The sequence below is a fragment of the Corvus hawaiiensis genome, chromosome 4, assembly GCF_020740725.1.
Source record: "Corvus hawaiiensis isolate bCorHaw1 chromosome 4, bCorHaw1.pri.cur, whole genome shotgun sequence".
Classification (NCBI taxonomy): Eukaryota; Metazoa; Chordata; class Aves; order Passeriformes; family Corvidae; genus Corvus; species Corvus hawaiiensis.
In genome coordinates, this window is record NC_063216.1 from 45,769,144 (window position 1) to 45,790,190 (window position 21,047).

The 21,047-nt window shown below is 41.8% G+C and overlaps 1 protein-coding gene across 2 annotated transcripts in view; it reads right to left on the bottom strand.

Moving 5' to 3' along the window:
* Positions 1-293: 293 nt before the first annotated feature.
* The window catches only part of HMGA2 (high mobility group AT-hook 2), a 151,329-nt gene continuing 130,575 nt past the window's right edge, over positions 294-21,047 (bottom strand). For both annotated transcript variants that reach the window (XM_048302271.1, XM_048302272.1), the window contains exon 6: positions 294-3,510. In XM_048302271.1, the coding sequence (XP_048158228.1) occupies positions 3,463-3,510 (48 nt within the window). In that variant the 3' untranslated portion in view covers positions 294-3,462. The remainder of the gene's footprint in view (positions 3,511-21,047) is intronic.

Below are 21,047 nucleotides of genomic sequence, written 5' to 3' on the forward strand. Positions count from 1 at the left end.
ATCTTGGTGGACCCACAAGAAGCGGATCTGAAACCAGGCAACAAAACCCATATCAGCCTGTGCTACTGTGTTCCCCGTCTGGTGGGTAGGATTGCTGGTCCCCAGGGGAACAGTTTAGCCCTTAGCTCGGCACAGCAAGTCCTGGGCCACGAATGGGTGTGTCACCTTTTGGGGAACATCGTAAGGTTGTTCTGCTAGGTGCCCACCCCTGGGGTCCCTAACAGCAAATTAACTTCTCAGGCACATGCCCATGGTCCTACGACAAAAAAAAAAAGACTACTTGCATGCAAAGATTTTACAAATTTGGTCATTGTGACCAAACTTTATTACCCATTTTATGGAACTGTGACAAAAGTCTAGGAATCAAGCAACATGGGGATCACAGAAGCTATTATGTTTATTGTGCTGAACAGACTGTGATAAACCATTAAAGGAACATTTTCAACAAGCAAGCTATTTGAAGTACAATCATAGACAGCAACTCTACATGAAGAACAAAGCAAAAAGTCAGAAGACACTCAAAAGGAAAAGTAAACTGTAGTTAAACATCTTGAAGCGATTTTTTTTCCTGCAAACACACCTCTCTTGCAGAAATGGTAGAAGAGTTACATGTCCAGTCATAGTTAGCAGTGACCAATGACAGCAAAGAACAGTCGTATAAAATTTATCTCCCACAAAAATAAACTATATATATAAAAAAATTTTATGATGTTCTCACTGACTCAATGGCCACATGCAATTTTTCAGTTTGAAAAAATGAGGTATAGTAGGCCCTAAGAGGTAGTAATGTGTTTTGATTGTACTACAATATATAGAAAATGTAAGATTCAGTTCATCAGAGTAGTAAGTCTCTCAGAGGTTGAAGAGTGACACACACAGAGCCACTATTTCTGTGTCATCCACTAAATACTGTGGTTTTAAAAAATGCAAAAAGCCCCTCAAACCCCAAAAGGGACTTGATAAGGCTTGACTTGATGCCCTTTGAAATCAGCCAGATTCCTATTACTGCCTTCAAGTGACACTGGATTTGGCCTGTTAGAGATACTGTATAGCTAGGATTATTTCTCTTTCACTTGATATTATCATGTCTAGTTGTAATATTCCAATAAGCTCTTTCTCAGCAATTTCCATCACTGAACCCTCTGCAGTCTTTTGTGGAGGTCCATTTTTCTTGACCCTGCCTCTTGGAAGAAGCCAGTAAGTCGTTATCTTTAACTGCATTTGGCTCCATACTAAAGCCATACCAACAGATGCCTTCCTGAGAAACTACCCCTGGCCCAGTTATTAATACAACGGTACAAAGTACTGACTAAGAAAGAGAGGAAGAAGGGAAATAAAACAGAAATAGAGAAAATGAAATTAGAGGGGGGAGAGAGAGAGAGAGAAAGAACTACAAAAGTGAAAGAGGGGAGAATAAAAAACCTCTACATAAGAAGCATTTAAAATAAATCTGGCTGAAACATATTACAAAATCACATTTGTGTAAAATACACGAAAATACTTGTCAAGTATTTTCTTACAATCTACTAATTTTTTTTTAAAAAACACATATTTGTGATTGCATTATGCAAAAGCTGAGCTTGTTGCTTCCCACCTACAAAGCTTCAAGTTTCTTTGAAGGTTTTTTTGTTCATTTTTTAATTTTTAATATGAAAGTAATTTAAAATGTGTTCATTTTCCACAAGTTATTTTACAAAAATAATTTTGAATTAGGGATTAGTTGCAGTCCTAACTGTTTCAAACTTCTCAAAACTAATGCTGAAAGTAACAAGTTCATTCCATTTAAAGTCTGGAGGTAGGTCTTTGTCAATCAATTAGTCCGTTTCTTTAAACAATTCATTTGAGGTACAAACTTGGACAGTAATATTTAAATTTTACAGCTAAATTTTTTCTGTCATGTAGTGTCATTGAAGAAAATTATCCTCACAAACCTATTAGCAATTCAGTACAAAAATATATTCAAGTTAACAGTACATTACACAGAAGTCTAGCAGAGAATAGAATAAGTACATAAAATAAAACCAAACCAAAAAACCCACACAAAAAAAGGGAAAAAATCAAACAAACCAAGTGAAAGAAAAACACATAGTCATGCTGAAACACAAAAAAAGACATTGCTTCCTTAACTGCAGAAAATGTCGAAATAGAAATAAGGGGAAAATGCAGATACTCATGATTATCTACCCAGTAAAAATTTCCTGCATTGAATGCGTATAGCAGCATGTATTTATCAGTCTGTTGAGTTATTTGTAAAAATCAGAGGTAGTATTGAATAGTGGGGTAATATTGCATCTGGTGCTGAAAGTGCTGCTTTGAATGAAAAGATGGAGAAATGCCACTGGCACAGAGGTGCTCAGTGAACCATCCTATGTCAAAATACATTGCTTAAAGTACTGCATGAGCTGAGCTGAGGTACATGGTGTTCGTTCTTACATTGTGACTGATGAGTAATGAGGAATGATTCAATTCTTTCAAAATACTAGTATACAGGGCAAGTGGAATTAGTAGAAACTAAGAAAAAATCTGGATTATTTTTGTTTAGAAAAATTTATGATTAATTTCTAGGTACCTTTCTGTATGTTTTAAAACAGTTTTATCAATAAAGACTTACTCATTAATGGCATAAGAGTGGTGTCAGTCATTTTTGTTTCCATAGAAAACGCCTGGCTCTAAGAAAGCCAACTCCCTGGCTTCCTATTATCCAGAAGATAAGGACTGTTCATTTTTTTTACTATTGCTTGTGCTGATATGTTTGTATCTGTAACTATACAACGTATCTTTGTCTTTCTTCCCTTTTGCAGAATGAAAGTACCTTTTTCATGTTCTCTTTCTTCTGATTACCAGCTGAATGAAGTGAAAGATCAGCTTTCTTTTTTTTTTCCTGATATAATAGTAAGTCTTAAAAAAAAAAAATCAAGTACAAGTCTACAAGAAGGTTACAAAAGAAAAAGAGTAGTATCTATCCCCTATCTTTGGTGTTCTAAAACAGGGAATTCACTAAGTAGGGAGTGAGTTGCTGGAAGTGTTGCAAGGCGTAAGTGTTACACACCCAGCCTTTCCTATTTCAATGCCCATGATAATGACTATGTTACAAGTTTCTTGTTTATATGCAGTGCAGTGAATGACATAACCCTGATTTGGAGGTCTTCTTCACCCATTCACCCTTACTTAGCAGCTCAAACAAACTATTAGTAGGTTAGGAAAAAAGAAAACAGTAATTAAAAGTTGCATCATTAATCTGTGTCCCCTTTGTGTTACAGCAGTTTTTCACTAAACCTGGGACTGTGAAGGGATTACAAAGAAGTTGATTAGTCAAATCCTTTTTAAGGTTATGTGATTTTTTTTTTCCCCCCAGGCAAAAGTGGAAAGACCATGGCAATAGAAAGTAAGTGGTCAAGGCAGTGTCTTCTCCCTTCAAAAGACCCAACTGCTGATGAGGTAGAAATTGCATGGTGTGAACTCCTAGTCTTCCTCTGCAGACTCTTGTGAGGACGTTTCTTCAGTCTCTTCCTAGAATACACAAATAGGAATAATAAATAGGAATAATAAATACTCTGGTGACCATGCATCTTAGGCTGCCACTTCAGTCATCTCTCACGCAGCTGACAATTACCTCTTGAGCTAACAAAATGCCCTTTAACAGCTCCTGTGATATCTAAAGAAGCCACCATGGGGAGGAAGGGAAGGTACCCTGCTCTCTGAGCCCCCCACCTTGCCTTGCCAGGTTTTTCTTCTACTCCAGGAGATGTCCAGAAAAAGTATTCTGTGCCATGCTTTGTCATGGGCCTCTTACGGCCAGCAGACATGGGCAGCTAGAAAAGGGAAAGCATTTTGAGCACATATCCAATTTAAGCAGTTACTCTGGGAAGCCTTCTCCTCCTCATTGTCCCTACTGCTGCTTTATGTCTGCCTTCAGCAAGCCTGACCAAATGTGATGTTCTTATGCTGCTTTTTTAACAAATGTGCAGTACCTTTCAGGACATGGGTGGTGAACTGGGGGCAACTAACATTTCTAATAAAAGGGGCTGCCAGTGTAAAGTTGGTTTTTATCAAACACTGCACATCATCACCTAAAACGGCATGTGAAAAAGATCTAGGAAGAAGAGGAATTTACCCCCTCAGCCAAGTGAGACCTTTGAAGAATGACCAGCTTAAAACTGCTTATAACAGTCTTCATACTTTAATAGATTTGATTTTCCACATGGCTTCATTTTGTCTGGGTGGCTAACTGACACAATTTATAACTCTCTTCCTTTCCCAGGCCACTACAGTACACCATTCAGCAAAGCTTGCCTTAAAGCTTGCCTGCCTTATACGACCACACTTCCATTCATTAGTGTTTGAAACACCTCAGCTGTGAAGGGCTCCTAAATGCTACCATGTGTGACACTGCTGCGGAGGAGCAGCATCAAGGAAAAACACAGCGCTTTAATCATAGGCCACTGCTCACTGCAATCCCCTTTCAAAAGGGTTCGACCTCCTCCTGCACCTCCCTGCAAGAAAAGGCTGAAAAAAGCTGTAAATCCAGGGAATAAACATAACTATAAATGAATGGATGACAGCTTAAAAAATATAACCATAGCTGCATCAATCCATGAGATTTCACACTGGTTTTGTTTAGTCTGCTTTGGGTTATGTGGGAAAAGTGAAAAGCATGAAGGAAATGCTCCCCCCTCTTCCTTCATGCCCCCACCCCTGCTAAAGCTTGGGCCTCAGATATTTAGGCCAGTAGGTTTATACCTCTTGACAAGGAAACAGGCCATGACCCTGGGGTACTCTCTTGAGCACCAGGCACAAAGAAAGATGTAGCATGATCAAAGCCATGGACAGAGGAGAGAGAGCAAAATCACGTCAGCTACCCGCTGACCTTGGCTTTTCAATTCTTAAATTCCAGATTACACTCATCTATCATACAGATGAATTTTTTTTTCCTCACAACAACTACTGTCCTCTTGTAGCTGGGTTATATTTGCAGTGCTGCAACAGAAATGATTCTCAACTCATGAAATGATCAAGCAAATTTTACTCTGTCTCTGGTGGCACTGGGGAATCTGAGCTCACACTCCATCGAATCCCATTAATGCATAATGCTTTTTTCCTGCTTATCTTCTGTGCAGAACGGGACTGTTACAACATTTCAGTCAAGAAGAAAAATGGTATTTTCAGGCACCTACCGGAGGGCTGCCTGTGGAGAGACACTGCAAAATATGTTGGTTTGAGCCTTGGCAATTCAGAACTCAGGATGACTGCGGCAAACCCCGGCTTTGCCTCCAAGCCAAGTATTTCAGTTAAAAAATTACGACTGTGGGTTCTGTGCTCTTAACATAATACAGGTAGACATGTTTTGGTATTTGATGATGATTACATGCTTAATTTCTTACAGCACTGTGGTCAGCCCTGAGCCTCTGATTATCGTTTCCTGGAAGACGGCAGCACATGTGTGGGTGCGGAGAGGCAGCTCTCTTTGTTTTATGCTTGGCTTGTCAGGACACTACTGAAACCTGATGAACTCATTTTCCATGAAGGTAGACGTCCGATCACAGAGTAAGAAGGATGGGGGAGAGGCAAAGTATGTGAAAGGACATACTTCAAAGCTCAGCCAGGGTGGCCACAAGAGAGCTTTTTTCAGTTAAAAAGTTGTCCACTAGTGATTTTTACTGTGAATCTCACAGTATTTTTTTTTCCTAGTAACTCTTGCTGTAGTGACCAAGAAAATTAATAAGAAGATCTTCCTTCATGCATATCTGTAAGTTTGTGTAATGAAGGAAGTTTCTCTCACCTCCACATGTATGTGCAAATATGTGTACCTGCAGTACCTGGAAGGATGAGAAACTAAAAATCAAGCTAACACCCCCAAATATGTAGATAATAAACTAATTATTAAAAATATTTGAGACTGACAGACTTAAAATTCACATCAGTGTTGGGAAATACTTTTTTTATGAACAAAAGTTTTTCAAAGGGATCAGATTGTTGTTCATTCCTTGCAAAAGCCTAAGATTGCTCAGTTACAGATGAGTGGTTCTAAGCCAACCTATCCTGTAAGTTTCTTGTCAAGACACAGATGGAGACATGATTGCTGCTCTGAAGGGCTTACAATTCAAACAAAGGGATAGTACAAGTCAGACATATATGCATGGAGGGACCCAAAGGAAGAAATGAGTAGAGGTTCTGAAAGATAAAATACAGATGTATAATGCAGGAACAGAGAGGGAACTTTTTCACTTGTGAAAAACTGGTTGCAAATATCAGAAGGTTGTGCAGCTGTGATCCTCAACACAACCTCTGTCTCTACAGCATCCCCCCACCCCACACTTTCCAAAAGATGGAGGGTAGGGCAGGCATTTTGAAAACTGTGTAACCTTTAGAAGTTGAAAACTGGCTATATGCTGAGACATTTCAGCCAGAGATTCACTGAAGTGCATTGCTTGGCATTGTCAGGGCACTGGACACCTCAGGGGAAGGATGCTTACCAGTAGAAAGCACCCTCCAGGCACTTGCAAGTCCTCACGGACCTGCCAAGGTCGATGGCATAGCCATGTATCATATTCTCTGAGTCAAAAGTTGAAGGAGGAACTGGGGCTGGAATTAAATACTTTGTAAGTCCAGATGTGCTTCCAATAAAGTTGAAGAGAAGGGAAAAAATTAAGAAGGAAAGCATGGTCGTTAGAGCAGACATTAGAAATCCAAGTCACTCAGAGTGTGATAGCCATGCAAAACATAAATTCAGCAACACCATCATAGGATGCACTCAGCCAAGAAGCAAAAGTTTCAGGTTACATGGCAGCTTTAATTCAGGTTGTTCTCACTTTCTAGGTACATTCACTGGAGTTGTGAAGGCAGAATGGTGACATGTGTTAATTGACCATAAATGTGCACTGACAATGCACAGTTTTGCCTTGAATGGCTACTCCCCAGGTTATTTGTCTTCTGCTGCAGCAAACTAGTGGAGAGGCTGGGCCAGCAGACTGCAAAGACAAACCTGAGAAAGCGTCAAACCAGGCTGGATCTGGCTAACAGGGAAGCCACAGCCCTGAAGAGCGCAGGGTGAATAGGACAAACACTCGAACAACAGGGTGAGTACTCATATGCATAGCTCAGGCTTTAGTCTTGCTGCTAAGACAATATTCCAGGTGACTCTCCATGAATCCATGTGTACATCCCCATACATGTATCCTTGTGGACTGATTGGCACAGGGACATGCTGCAGATGCAGTTTTGCTTGGCACATGATGCCCTTGGTCCCATTCATGGGTCCCATGTATGGGTATGCTTATCCTGAGCTGCTGCAGGACACAGCATGATATTGCATGACAAACACAGCACACTGAGCTGTTTCCACCCTGAACTGCTGTAACTGCCCTGACAGGTGCAGAGTGATGGGAGCTGCTGTCTCCCAGAACAGAGCTGCAAGGCGGCTTTCTCCAAAGCTCCTGTGTACACAGATGCTTAACAGGTCTTTTCTTGAGGGGCATTACTGGTGAGGGGCATCACTGGCAAGGGGCTGGCAGATGTGGACACTAGCCTGGACCCTCATCTCTCACCAAGGTTGGCTTCCAGCAGCAGAGAAAGGACAAATATTTTGCAATGACTCACAGCAGGTATCTGCCCTCAGAAGGGCAACTCTGCAGGGGATTGGTACCACAGTTTTTAGCCCTGTTTTAGCAGTGGTGAAGGTAACAAGAAAGGAACAGGAAGCAGGACAGCAGGTTTCAGTTAGAAGTGCCATCTGCAGCATGTTTATTCGGGCTGGCCAACACAGAATTTTAAAATATGACAACCGTGGTGGGATCTGGTTGCCTGAAGATAGCACCTGAGGCTGTTTTAGATGCCCTGGATATCTCATCTGGTAAGATAAGTCAGAAAGGTCTCTTTTATCATGCCCTCCTTCTCTGTGTGGATGCCTGTGACCCCCGGGAACACCCAATGGGCACAGAACAATTGTGTTGAGATGTGGACCCATGAACCCTCTCCAGAACTATGAAGTTGAATCTCTGCTTTGGAAGTCTTGCAGCTGTGGAAAAACAAACTGGTTTATACTGCAGGAATATGTGAAGTGGTAACCACTAGCACGGGCACCTTATAGGGGTGCATCAGGAAGAGTGTGGCCAGCAGGCTGAGGGAGGTGATCCTCCCCCTCTACTCGGCCCTAGTGAGGCCACATCTGAAGTGCTGTGTCCAGTTCTGGGCTCCTCAGTAGAAGAAAGAGAAGGGTTACTGGAGAGGGTCCAGCGGAGGGCAGCAAAGATGATTGAGGGGCTGGAGCATCTCTCTTACGAGGAGAGGCTGAGGAAGCTGGGCCTGTTTAGTCTGGAGAAGACTGAGAGGGGATCTCATTACTGCACATAAGTATCTCAAAGGCGGGTGTCAAGACAATGGTGCCAGGCTCTTTTCAGTGCTGCCCAGCAACAGGATGAGGAGCAGCGGCCATAAACTAAATCACAGTAAGCTTCCCCTCAACCCGAGGAAGAACTACTTCACACGGAGGGTGGCAGAGCCCTGGAACAGACTGCCCATGGAGGTCATGGAGTCTCCCTCTCTGGAGACATTGCAAATCCACCTGGTTCCTGTGTCGCCTGCTCTAGGTGACCCTGTCTTGGCAGGGCAGTTGGACTGGATGATCTCCAGAGCTCCCTTCCAACCCAAATGATTCTGTGATTCATTGCTAAACCTCAGAGGTGGTACCATGCAGAATGGAGCTGTGCATGATTGTATTTAAACTTCAGCGTCTTTTCAGATCAAAGTCACCCCCTTACCTCAAGAGACTTCTTTCCCACTACATCCTGTGCTGGTGAAATGTAAGTCTACCTGCTGCCCAAGACCTCTGTTTGGTGACCCACATTTGTTAGGTGCAGGCTATTTTTTCTGGAATTACAAGCAGCCAGTAGCATCCTAGTAGCCTGAAGAATAGACATACTTAGTTTGGTCTTTGTACGTCCTCTGCATTTTTTTTTGGTGGACCCCCACAAACTGATAACAACAAAACCTGATGGTGAGACAATTGTTGGTGTCTGAGAAGAGCATTCTCCCACCTGCAGAAGAGTAACTGTGGTATTTTTGTAAAAATGTTTATTCTGTTCTAATACCCTAGGCAAAACTTCAAGGTTAAATGTCTTTGCCCCATGAAACTCACTGGCAGGTCAACTGGCAATTCAGTTTTTTCACCTTCTGCTCATGAATTTCTGAACAGCAGACTTAAAAACTAAAACCCATTTTGTGAAATAAACTGCATGATCACAGTAATGCTGCATATGGAGCCTCTGAATTTGTTAGAGCTTTTATTTTATAATGAAGTATTAGCTATTGGCACAGATTTTGCTGGCTGCTTTCTAAGCCCAAGAGGGTATGCTTGAATAGATATGTCAAAAAGAACTGCTGACAAGAGCAGCTTGCAAACTGTGGGCCATTGTCTGCTGTTAACATGTCTGAAATCCCCTGGCATGCAAGCTAATATTTTCAGGAGTCCCTGAAATATAGGGATAGGAATAGATGGCTTCTAGAGCGGATGCCAGGGCCCAGACTCTGCCCAGCTGAGACAGTGCCATCCCAACTGCTCCACAGCCGACACACCAAAGTGCTTTAGAAATTCTTACAGCACTAACAGGCACTCAGAGCAGGTTTGCTCTGCGTGAAGCTTAGGGCGGGACTTGCTGCTTTGAGCTCTGCACTCTCTGCAAAGCGCACTAGTGAGCTCAGTGACAGGTGTCACTCAGCAGTAAGGCAAAATTTAACTCCAGAAGATGGATTCAGAACTCAAATTGTTGCAGGTATACTTCACATGTCACAGTGAAAGGATTTATTAGGGCAGAAGAGATCACTGTGACCATATACAGAAAAGGCCATACAACCCTTCTTACTGCTGGACTAAAAAATTATTTTAAGGAGTTATTTCAGGACAGAAACGCTGTATCTAAACACATATAAATCAGCCAGACCACAAGCAAGCAATTTCTGTGCACTGCAGCTGTCAGCATGCCAGAAGGAGCACAAATCCTTTAGCTTGGTGCCTAAAAGGACAGTGAAAAACTGCCTACAGAGCAGTTCTGAGACCCCCTGCCTTCTCTCAGCACTGCTTCTGCAATCATAGGCTAAGTCATGAGACAGCCCTGGGAGTAGGGAGCAGGTAGGTCCCCCCCAAGGAAGTAAAACTTTCAGTACTTAAATGACATTAAATATAAACAAAGAGACAAATAGAGAGATGGCAGCAGATGGGGCAGTTTTGGGTGGAGATGTAGGGACTGGAAGTCAACATTCTTGCTTTGAATGTGTAACTTCTTACTGACCTAGCCTCTAATACCCCACTTCATTATGTAAAGATGTTGGTCTTCAAAAGACCACAGATTTGGCCATAGCATGATGGCATAGCAATATTTAGATACCAGCAAGCAGCCTTGCTGAGCTGCTGCTTAACTTTCCCAATGCCCAAGTGCTTGCTGGTGGGCATGTGCAGAGCTGCCTAATGCTCTTGGGAGCAGTCTAAGGGCTATAAAGTATCTTAAAGATTACTTTGACTTAGTGATGTCATCAAAGTTTTCACACTCAGGAAGGCAATGTGTAACAGACAGCAAAAATAAGACTTATCTTTGAGTGTGCATATATGCAATAGCACTGGATTGGAAATTCACATGTGGACTTGTTTTGAAATCCCCTTGCTCTCTGATTTGAAGCAGACATTTCAAGCTGGGTTTTCTACCTTCTAGGAAGAAGGCTCCCTGCTAAACTTCTGTCTATGGAAGATGCATCTTTCTTCTGTTAAAGTCACTCCACTTTTACATAAATAATTATTCTGTGAAAGACAGAAAGGGAGCAGAGAAAATAAAGCAAAAATCTATGCTCTCCTGCAGGTCACCAGCCTGTGGTTTTTTAGCTGCATAGTTAGTAAGCGAATTAAGTGTGTCCTCTCCTTTAACTGCTGGAATAGCACTGCTTCACCAGCAAAAAGGCTGCTCATGGGGATTACTGGAGAATACACATCCCCAGCTGTTGGAGGAAGCGAACTAGCTGAGGCAGCCAGAGTGAAGTTGCTGGGGCTGTGCTGGGACTCAGCTGGTAGAGGTCTGTGAGAGTTAACCATCCTTACACACACAGAAACCACTTCTACAGATCCCCTTCCTCTGCTGGAGAAAGTGTCTCGCCAGGCTTGGCGAAGTTTTGGTCCTTAAGCAACAGGTTCAGATAACTGGAGGGGACCAAGACATTGCCTAGGGGGATTCCCACAGGACAGGACAGGATATTCCTCTTTAAGTTAGAATAGCTTACTTAAAATATAGATTCAAGTCTATTCTTCCTGTTAGATTAAGGGGGAATCAAAAACTTTTCTCTACCTCTTAGCTTATCTCCCACTAGGAGAACTGTTTGATATAATGGAGTGATAATGAGTCTCTCTGGTGACTTCGAGAGAAAGGGCTTATCTGACACAGGAGTTTTAAATCCAGGAGGGCTCACACTGAGAACTTCCAGAAACAGGAATTAGTCTGACTGACATTTAGTTAACCTAAAAAGTACCTGCCTTAGGTTCTGCCTCTCAATTTCTCTTACAGATGGTCTTGAACGAACCTCAGCTCTAGGCGCCCAAGTTTGCCATGGATTTTAAAGCAGGCCTGAAATTAACTCAACAATGAGGTTTCTGCAAGGCAGTAAGTTGCTCAGTGCCAAAGCCTGTGTGGCTGAAGCCTTTTGAAATTGAGACTCAGCTGCCTAAGTTACGCCAGGCCAGATTTCTTAAAACGCGTTTTGGCATCTGAGTACAGCAAGTGCGTTTTTGACCTCAGCAGGTCAAAACACTTTGAAAAAATCTGTTCCCCATGTGATTAAAAGGAGACTGAAAATCTTCAGCAAAATCTCAGTACTGGTCAGAAGAATTTTGCAGGAAACACCATTTAAAGTCTGCAAAGCACAGCCCTAAAATGAAAATGGTGCTTGAAGCAATTGCGGGTGCTATGCAACACTGACAGAGATGTATTTTGTCTTGGAGAGCTTCAACCCTACAATATCTAAACATTTCTGGTGGGAAGGAAATAAAATATTAAGAAAAAGAAGGCAGCGGTGCTGCTAGAAACATATACAACTGAGCTGGACTGACCCCAACTTCGAGAAGCTGCTCTTACAAACCTCTTGTGGAGGCTGTAAACTGGAGGAGTGGTAAACTGCTCTGCATTCACAGCCAGAATCCAGACTGGAGCATAAGGCAAGCAGAGGTTCTAATAATAGTCTCTAATCACTAATATGTATGTCCACAATGAGATGAAAGAGCAAAAGAAGGTGGATGCCAACCTTAAAAATCCCTAGACTTGCCTAGTTCACTGAAATGCTGTGGGTGACTGTGTTAGCTCTGCTTTCTTGTGGCAATGGAGATGGAAAAGCCCAAAAGGATACTGGACCCCACACAGGTAAACCTGAGCGAGTCTGCCTTCCCCCTGAGCCCTTGAAGTACTTGAAATAGCACCAGTTTCTCTGCATATTTTATGCTGAATGGCAGAGGAAGGACTACAGCAACCGTCTCCCAGAACAGGGTAGGGAAACACTACCGAGGCTTTGAAATGGAGGTCAAACCCACATCATTTACCTTTTGCTCCTCCCTCCCACCCCCAAATTTAGAACATGAAAAGGAATATAAAGTAAGGCCTGTTAGATTTCTATTCTCCTTTTTTCCCTCCCCCTAAAAACGACCACTTGTTACAGACAGGAAGCAACTGCCAAAAGTTGTTCACCTTCAATCCTTTATCACTTAAAAAAGCATTGCAGCTCTGACCACGAAGCCACTAGCAAGAGTAGTTTGGGAAGAGCTATCTATCTACAATGATAAATAATAAAATAAAACATCTTCCCCTTTGAATCCCAGCTGAGAGATTTTGCCAAGTGATCAAACTTGTCTGAACCTCGGAGCAGCAGCTTTGAAGTAATAAGAAAGAGATTGAAAACTTGCAGCCAAGAGCCGCACACACCTCATTAGGGTCCAGCCATGCGGGGAGGCCAAGCGGCAGCCGCTGGGCCCAGCCCCATGTACCCGCTGGAAAGGGGCTGTGGGAGGGGGAGATAAAAGCGCCTTTCACAGTGGAAGCGCACTGGTGACATTTTTACGAGCGCCAGCCCCGAGGCTGAGCGGCCTTGCCACGCTGCCGGCCGCCGGTGCAGCCTCAGCAGGACAGGGCGCGTGGGCTCTGCCGCCGCCATTCTTCTTCCTCCGCGCTCTGCCCTGGTTTTTCTCATCCCTTGTTTTTTTGTTTCTGAAGGAGTGAGTTTAACGTACAGGGCTCTACCTTGCCCTGGCCATTCTCAGAAAAGCCCTCCAAAATGAAAAACATATTTCTTAAAGATAGTGAGTCAGGCTTCCTGAGCTGGTTCAGCACAGTTCACATGAGACTTTCTAGTATAGTTCAGAAAACGATTCTTTTCTTCTCAAAAAAAAAAAAAAAAAGCCCAAACCAAAACAAAAACAATAAAGCTTAACAGACTTGTAAAATGCTTTTAAAAATGTCTGAAGATTTTGATCATGGATCTTGCCACACAGACACTGGCAAGGCTGCGTGCTTCCAGCAATGGAGAGTATTTAACTTTGAGAGCTGAAGTTCTGGGTTTAATTTTCAGTTTCAGACTAAACAGCAGGTCTGCAGTGAAAGGCAGGCGACAGCTCCTGAGCACAATGGGGCAATGGAAATACTTCTCTCACAAACTTTACTGATACTGTAACCATGGAGTACCTCTTTGTGCAGACGAAAAAGCAAAATCAGAGAGGTTTGTGTTGGTTTTAATAAACTCCCCCCATCCCTGCCCTCATTTACTGCAAAGAATTCAGCTGCTATTTTATTATGTAATGCTTCAGGCTAAAAATATACCCCTAATTTAAGCCACCTTGCCAATAAATCTACAAATACCAGGTAATCCAAAAAGGGTAGTTATGGTTTAATGACATACTCTTCTTGTCATCTTAATATGTTGAACTTCTAAAGGATTTAGAGTGATGCATTTAAAGGTTTTTTTTCAACTTCTTGACTATCTCCACACAATCTGGTGGAAAGTGTTAAAAAGTTTGGTCCTCCTCAGTGTAGAGCAACAACCCAACTTTTCTAGATCCATCTGCACAATGATCCACAGCACAAAGCTTTTTATTTCTCTAAGCAAGATAACCTGATTCAAAGTGAGTGAGGCTCTCCAATTTAATAGATAGTGATGATTTCCTTTTGATTATAGAATCTTTTATGAGAATTTCTTTCCCAATTGAACACATCTACATTCTATAATCAAATCCGAGAAGGCATCCTGGTGGAAATGTGTGTTCAAAACATGTTTTCTTTTAGAACTGAGACAGATTTACTGCAATTTATACCTCAATGTTAATCTATTCTCCTCTTTCTAAACATAAAAAAATACTAATATAAATTACAGTTAATGCCTCGCTATATAACACAGTTCTCAGGAGACTATTGAAGCTATGTGTAAGCCCCCTAATTTACTGTAACATGTCTTTGCTGTTCTGATTTAATTTTCCAGAATTTGCCTCAAAATAAGCATGAGAAACAGGGAAGGGGAGAGGGTGGAAGCCATTCACTACCCTGAATCTGATATCTCCAGGGTCCTAGAGCTCACATGTTCCTTCCTTCCAGACTCAAGTCTGGTTTCAATGGAGCTCTCATTTTTCTTCCCAGTAATCCTGCCGTGAGATCAACCATTGGTAACTCTGTGGGAAATTAAATACCAGGATGTGGGAAATCTGAGATCTGAATTCAAGCAGAATGCGGGTGATTAATTTTTTTATTTCTCTCATTCTCTTTTCCCATGGTTGTTGTGTGGCAAATAACTCTTCAAACCTGAGATCAGAGATCGCCCCTGAATAATGTGACTACATTGGCAGAGGAGAGGCAAAGCAAGAACTACACCGGCAATATTATATCCCTCTCTAATATAAGCATTAGTCATTTCTAAAGAGAGATTTCAGCCAACGTTTTCTGAAAACATTCTGGAATTTCCAGAAATGCTTTACAGTGGGATCAGCAGCAGAACTTCATCATAGTGACGCTCACCATCTGCTGGAGCAGACTTCATAAAAAATTTAACATTTCTTGCATTGGGATCCCAGTGAAAAAGGATTCATGAGACAGTTTGCTATGACAATGTGAGTACTACAATGCCCAACAGTCAAGCAGTGGTTTTGAAGGGCTTTTCCTTCCTCAGTGTGAGAAAAGCACATTTTTTTATTTAGGTCCTGTAAGGATGAACTCAAGATGCTTACGAACACTAGGCTGCGCAAAGATTTATATCCTTCATGCACTGTTTGGCCAAGTGTTGATGTCTGAAAACCACCTATGTACTTCTGTAGCCTTCAACATGAAGAAACCACCTACGTACTTCTGTAGCCTTTAACACGAAGTGCCTAGGACCATAATTCTCACTGCATGGTCTACTATGAGGTTGTGATACTCCTATACTTCTTACTGTCTACTGTCACAGCAGTCCCATGCCTACAATATCCAATGAGCAATCAATGCTCATGAGCTCTGAATGGGCCCCCAAACTGGGCACCCAAAATGGGCACCCTGCCTGTCACAGATGGTGTTTGTCATCTGGGTTGCTTCACTCTATCTCAGCAGTAAGGAACAGTACAGTGAGAGCATCAAAGGAAGTGATATGGGATAGAAGCTCCTCCACGAAAAATGGTTTTAAAGTGTCTATCACAATTGTTTCACACTGATTATGAATCCTTCACCTGAGTTGTCCTCTCTGAACTGCAAGGGAAGAGGCATGCTTATAGGTTCAGCCTGTCCATCCTAACCTTAGTGTTTGGCACAGGTGTCACAATCTGAGGGACTGCCCAGGGAGGCCAAATGTCACCCTAGTGTAGCGTGGCAGCACTGATTTCAAGGAACTAAATTCACAAAATACCACAAACACCCCACAGAGTACTGACAGAGTACCCAAAAAATTCTCGTTATTCTTCTATTCTAAAACTGTTATTTTGGATGACAAGTGGACCTTATAAAATTCCCCAGATGTCAGGGAAAACCCAGAATAAAATAATACATTGTCTTCTTATTGCTTCCTTCCATAACATGTTTAAATATGTTAATAAGGGCCAAGTATACTGCTCCTTTCCCTAGCCAAACTTTATTAATGCTGGTATGTGAAGACTGTAACTATCTATCTGAGCAAATTATTTAACAGACAAAAACTGTATTTTCATTGATCTTAACTTTGATTTTATTTGTGTTTACCTTATTGCACATCCATCGCAGCATACTTAATTTTTAAAATAAAATTTGCAACAGAATTTATGTGATCCTGAATTGGAACACCAAAGATAGAGCAATTTCCAAGAATGGTTACATAGGTTTGTTTCCCATGTTTTTCAGTGCAAAAAATGAGCAAGGATATAACCCTGGAATATCTGTTAATAATATTTAAGTCAGGAAATAGGACATCTTTCAGTGGCTTCAGCTTGATGTGGAGAAGCAACAGTGATGCTGACTGTTGAAAATGCAGAGCCCTTTATGAGAAGCTCAGGAACCAAGCTCTCAGCAAAAAGCACTTTCTTCATGTGCAGCCTTCTGACACTCCTTTGCTAATTAGCATTTTGATTATTTTTATAGCTTTCAGTCCACAGAGCGATCATGCTGGTAGTTTCATCTTTCTGGGTATCACTCAGGAAGTATCTTAAAATAATCCCTGTTTTCAGGGAGTAGCCATGTGCTGCTGAAAATCTTGTATGTCTTGTATGAAGTAAGATACCCAAGTGTTAGCAGCACTGACTCTTGCTACTCTTGAAAATCTCAGCCAAAATATGTAGCATGTGTATGCAAAAGCAGCACTGTTTAATTTACTCTTGACTGGCATTTTTTCAAACACTGCCCTTCCATGTTCCTCAATGGTGTTTCCCAAGTACACACCACAACCCTTTCTCTTCTGGCTACCATTAGTGAGATTTCAGATCCTGTCAAATCAGAGCCAAGTTCTGAACTGGATGGAGTACCTCCCTAAACACCTTTTGTGGCCACAGCCACAGGGTCAAACACCAAGCCACCCTGCCCACAGATGTTGCCTGCCCGTCTCGAGCTTCTTCCACAAGCAAGGAGTCAGGAGGGAAGAGGTAGGGAGAGGTTGAAGATGAGCTTTGCTGGCTTTGGGAAATGTTTCAGCTCACCCCTTCATCCTCTAGCCTTCTACCACCAACTGCAACTTCTACTCCCTGTGCTATGCATGGAGTGGCTCAACATCTGTAGATCCCAAAGTTTTACATCTCTGCTTTTAGGGTCAGCTCTTGCCCAGGACACTGGAAAAGAGCAGGGACCTGAAAGCTTGTCCGTGTTGAATGGGCAAATGTGTGACCAGTGCTCCATTCAGAAAGCTGCCTCCTGCCCTAGAGTTTCCCTCAGAGGAATTAAATATTGTGTATTTGAGCTGTTAAGAATCCATTATTGTTCAGAGATGAAGGCTCCTCCTATGCTGAACTAAGTCATGGCACTCCTGCTCTGTGATTGACTCATAAACTGGCTGACAAGGACATGACATCTTCAAGTAGCACACTGCAGCAGGCAAGACTGAATTCCCTAGGTAGTCCTTGACAAGCCATAAAGAAAAAAAATCTTGCTAAATCTAATTCCTTTTTTTGTCACATCAGATTATAAGTGTGTGCACCTTGGTAACTCCCTTATGCAAGAAGGGATCATCAGCACCTCAGTTTTAGCGGAAGGGGAATCAAGACACTGTGAGACTTACCTAAAACGGAACTTACACAGCACAGTGCTCAGAAATAATGGTTTCAAAGGAAGCTGTGCTCTCCTGGCACAGTGCTGACTGGGGCACCTCTGCTCCTTAGGCGGTGTATGGGGCACAGTCACAGGCACCCCAGCCTGCCTTGTGGACCACAGGTGCATTAAGCAAGGGGATGCATAACTCAGTCAGCATTTACTGACAGAATCACGCATCTGAATTTAACAGATCTGTGGACTCAACCAAATCAAATCATGTTTCTCTTGCTTGATCACTCAGTGGCTCTTTGACCTTTGAATCCTGAGCTGCACTGTGTCTCAGGTTTAGGAAGCAGCACTAGGAACACTTCTCACCTGGTAGCCTGGAGAGCTTGCTGGGACAGGAAATGGGGCTGCTGTTCAGGTATTTCCAATATTTGACTCTTTAGAAGTGACTGAATACCTGAATATACTCCTGTCTTGAAAGGGTTTTAAAATCCCTTTTCTTCCCTTCCTTCTGGTGATATAATATCTCAATTTAAAAAATTTATTTACAGCCAAACTTCTGGAAGCGGCCATCTCAAAAATGTCCCTCTATCATACCTATGTAGTAAATGACAATCATAAGTATTTAAAACCTTGGGTACCTCAGTCTTACACTGATTTGGGTATTTAAGCATAGCATCATTGAATTACACTATCCAGAGTCTATTCAGAAGTTATATCATATAAGTAAGAAAATATTTTCTGTCAGAAACACCAGACCTCTTCTTCTAGCCCTCACTCTTTAGCCAAGGTTAGTGCTTCATCTGTTCATTGAACTGGTGATTGCTTCTAAATTTCTCCCAGATTCTTTTTCTTATTTTATTTCAAAAAACTGCTCTTTCTTTTTTTTTTTTTTTAATCATCAGAAAAATTATTCAGTGTTTTCCTGTCACAATAAGACCATTATTAAAATTTAAAAAAAAAAAAAAAAGGAAGACTGAATATATCTTCTTTTGGAAACCACACCAGTTGCCACCATTTTGCCTTGAGAAGAAAAAGAAGGTAAGGATGTAAAGCCCAGTGCCCTCCATGAAATTCCATCTATTGCATCCATGAAGAAAGCAAGAGACTTTCCTGATTTCCCATGAGCCACAATATATGCTTGCTTAGCATGTGTTCACACGGTACCCAGAGCCTAAGGTAAGTACAAGATGGCCCCTAGTGTTGTGTTTGGGAAAACATACAACATTTGCTTTAAAAAAGAAAAGCTATAATAAAAGAATGGTAACTCAGCCTTTACGAGGATGTTCTGGAGTGGTCTATGTAACACAAATGCACTTATCCTGTGCTAAAGTACAAAATTCCATGTACTATTGGAAAAGAAAGTTTTACCTCTCCAGGATCTGACTTTTTGGGGGCTGCCCTGGGAGCTTTCTGACTCTCCATATCAGTAACACAAAGCCCATGAGACACAACACAGCTTGCTGAATGCAGTGGAAAGAGCAATGACACCCCAGGGCACTAGGTCAACTTCCAGGGCAGATTGTTCAATATTTCTACAGTTGAATATGACTGCAGTATTCCTGGGTTCTCAGGACACAGGGTGGCCTTGGACAATGGCATTCACTCTCTTGGATGTGTATGTGCACCTGCCTGGATTTGCCATCCTGTCTGTGACACTGGAAGCTTCTTTTCAACCAGAGAAAATGGATCTCTGAAGTATTCCTACCACATTTCTGTCTGTGATTTCCCAGAAGGGAAAAAGGATGAAGTCACACATGGTGGCTAGCACATAGACAGAACGCCTGAAGCCTGTGGAAGTGCAGATGTGTTGCATGGCACAGAGAGATGATGAAGGATATGCGCCCTGGGCCTACTGGCCGGGGTGTGCTGGCATGTCAGTCCTGCCACAAAGCCCCATGGGCCCCAGGCTCAGCTCTGCTCACAGTCTGCAACTCTGGCTGCAGGTGAATGTGTGAACCGCAGGTGTAGCTCCTGGGCTGCAGAGCCTGTGTGATGCCTCTAGCATTGACTGTGTCCTACGCTGAGTAGACATATGCAATAGATGCAAATTGAGGTGCAAATATATACTATGACTAATTCACATGCATAACTTTATTGATACCAACACTGAGAAACGAGTTAACAGGAAAACATATAGGAAATCCAGTTCTTCCTTCCCATACAAAATAACACTTTTCTTTTTAGCGTTTATTCTTGTTGGATTTGATTATTTTGGACATTGTTTTAAAACTATCTACTACATTTAGTATTAGGTAGAGAAGTATGCTTCACATGTTCTTTTGGTGTATGTTTTCTGTACACTTTTTTGTGTATACTGTTCTGTGTACAGTTTACGTGTGCTCTTCTGACTGATACACTTTTATTCTGATCTATACACTGTCTTTCTGACTGGTATGCTCTCTTTCAGACTCAGATACAAAGGATTTTAAATGATTTTAGATTTTAAGAGAGATAATAAGATTTTCAAAGGGCTGTTCTATGTTTATTATATGTCTTCTCTGCAGAAATGATAAAAATAAAACATGTCCTGTTTCCAGAAAATTTTGATAGCTTTCATTGTGTTTTTCTAAAAACATCTATTTCCTTCATATTACTTAAGAGTGTAACTCCCCCATATGGCTGAGTCAACAGCTGCTACAAATTGCTTAAAAATGAGGAAATGGAGAAATTTCTGTTTGGACTATGTATTTGCACACCTCAGTAAAAATATTACTACATCATGACCGTGAGATCTGGCTGTACACTCTTTGGAGACAGAGCAGATTTCAAAGAGTCTTGTTTTGAGGTTTAGACAAATATCTACGTGAAAGTGCTAAACTTACCAATGTCACACAGTTATGCTGGCTCTTTTCTTCATTTCCCCAAGGAAGTGTGAGAATATGCGTCAGTGATCATCACAAAGATGTGAATAGACCACAGTATTCGAAGGTTTGTATTAATGATATGGGTGTGTAGATTTCCAGTGCGTTTTACTGTAGCTATTTACTGTCTGTGTGATGGTAAATCCTCAGAGCAATGTTTAAAGATATTGCCGAAGTTTACATAAACATCTGTATGGCCCTAAACTGGATAGCTGATATCCATAAAGAGATTTAGAGCATGGCAGAGCCATGTACGATGCTTAAAAGCTGGGAAATGGCAATAGGAACAGAGCTGTTATTTGCAAAATGAGAATTTTATCTGGTCCTACTGCTCCTGTATTTTTAAAAGTGACACAAACACAAGAGACATACTTACTAGCAGCAATAACAAGAGTAACAGTGATGTAAACTAATATTCATAGAAATCTTTGAGAATACACCTAAAATTCAGAGCACAAGAGAGCACTCAGGGACCAAACCTGAGCAAGAGTTTCTG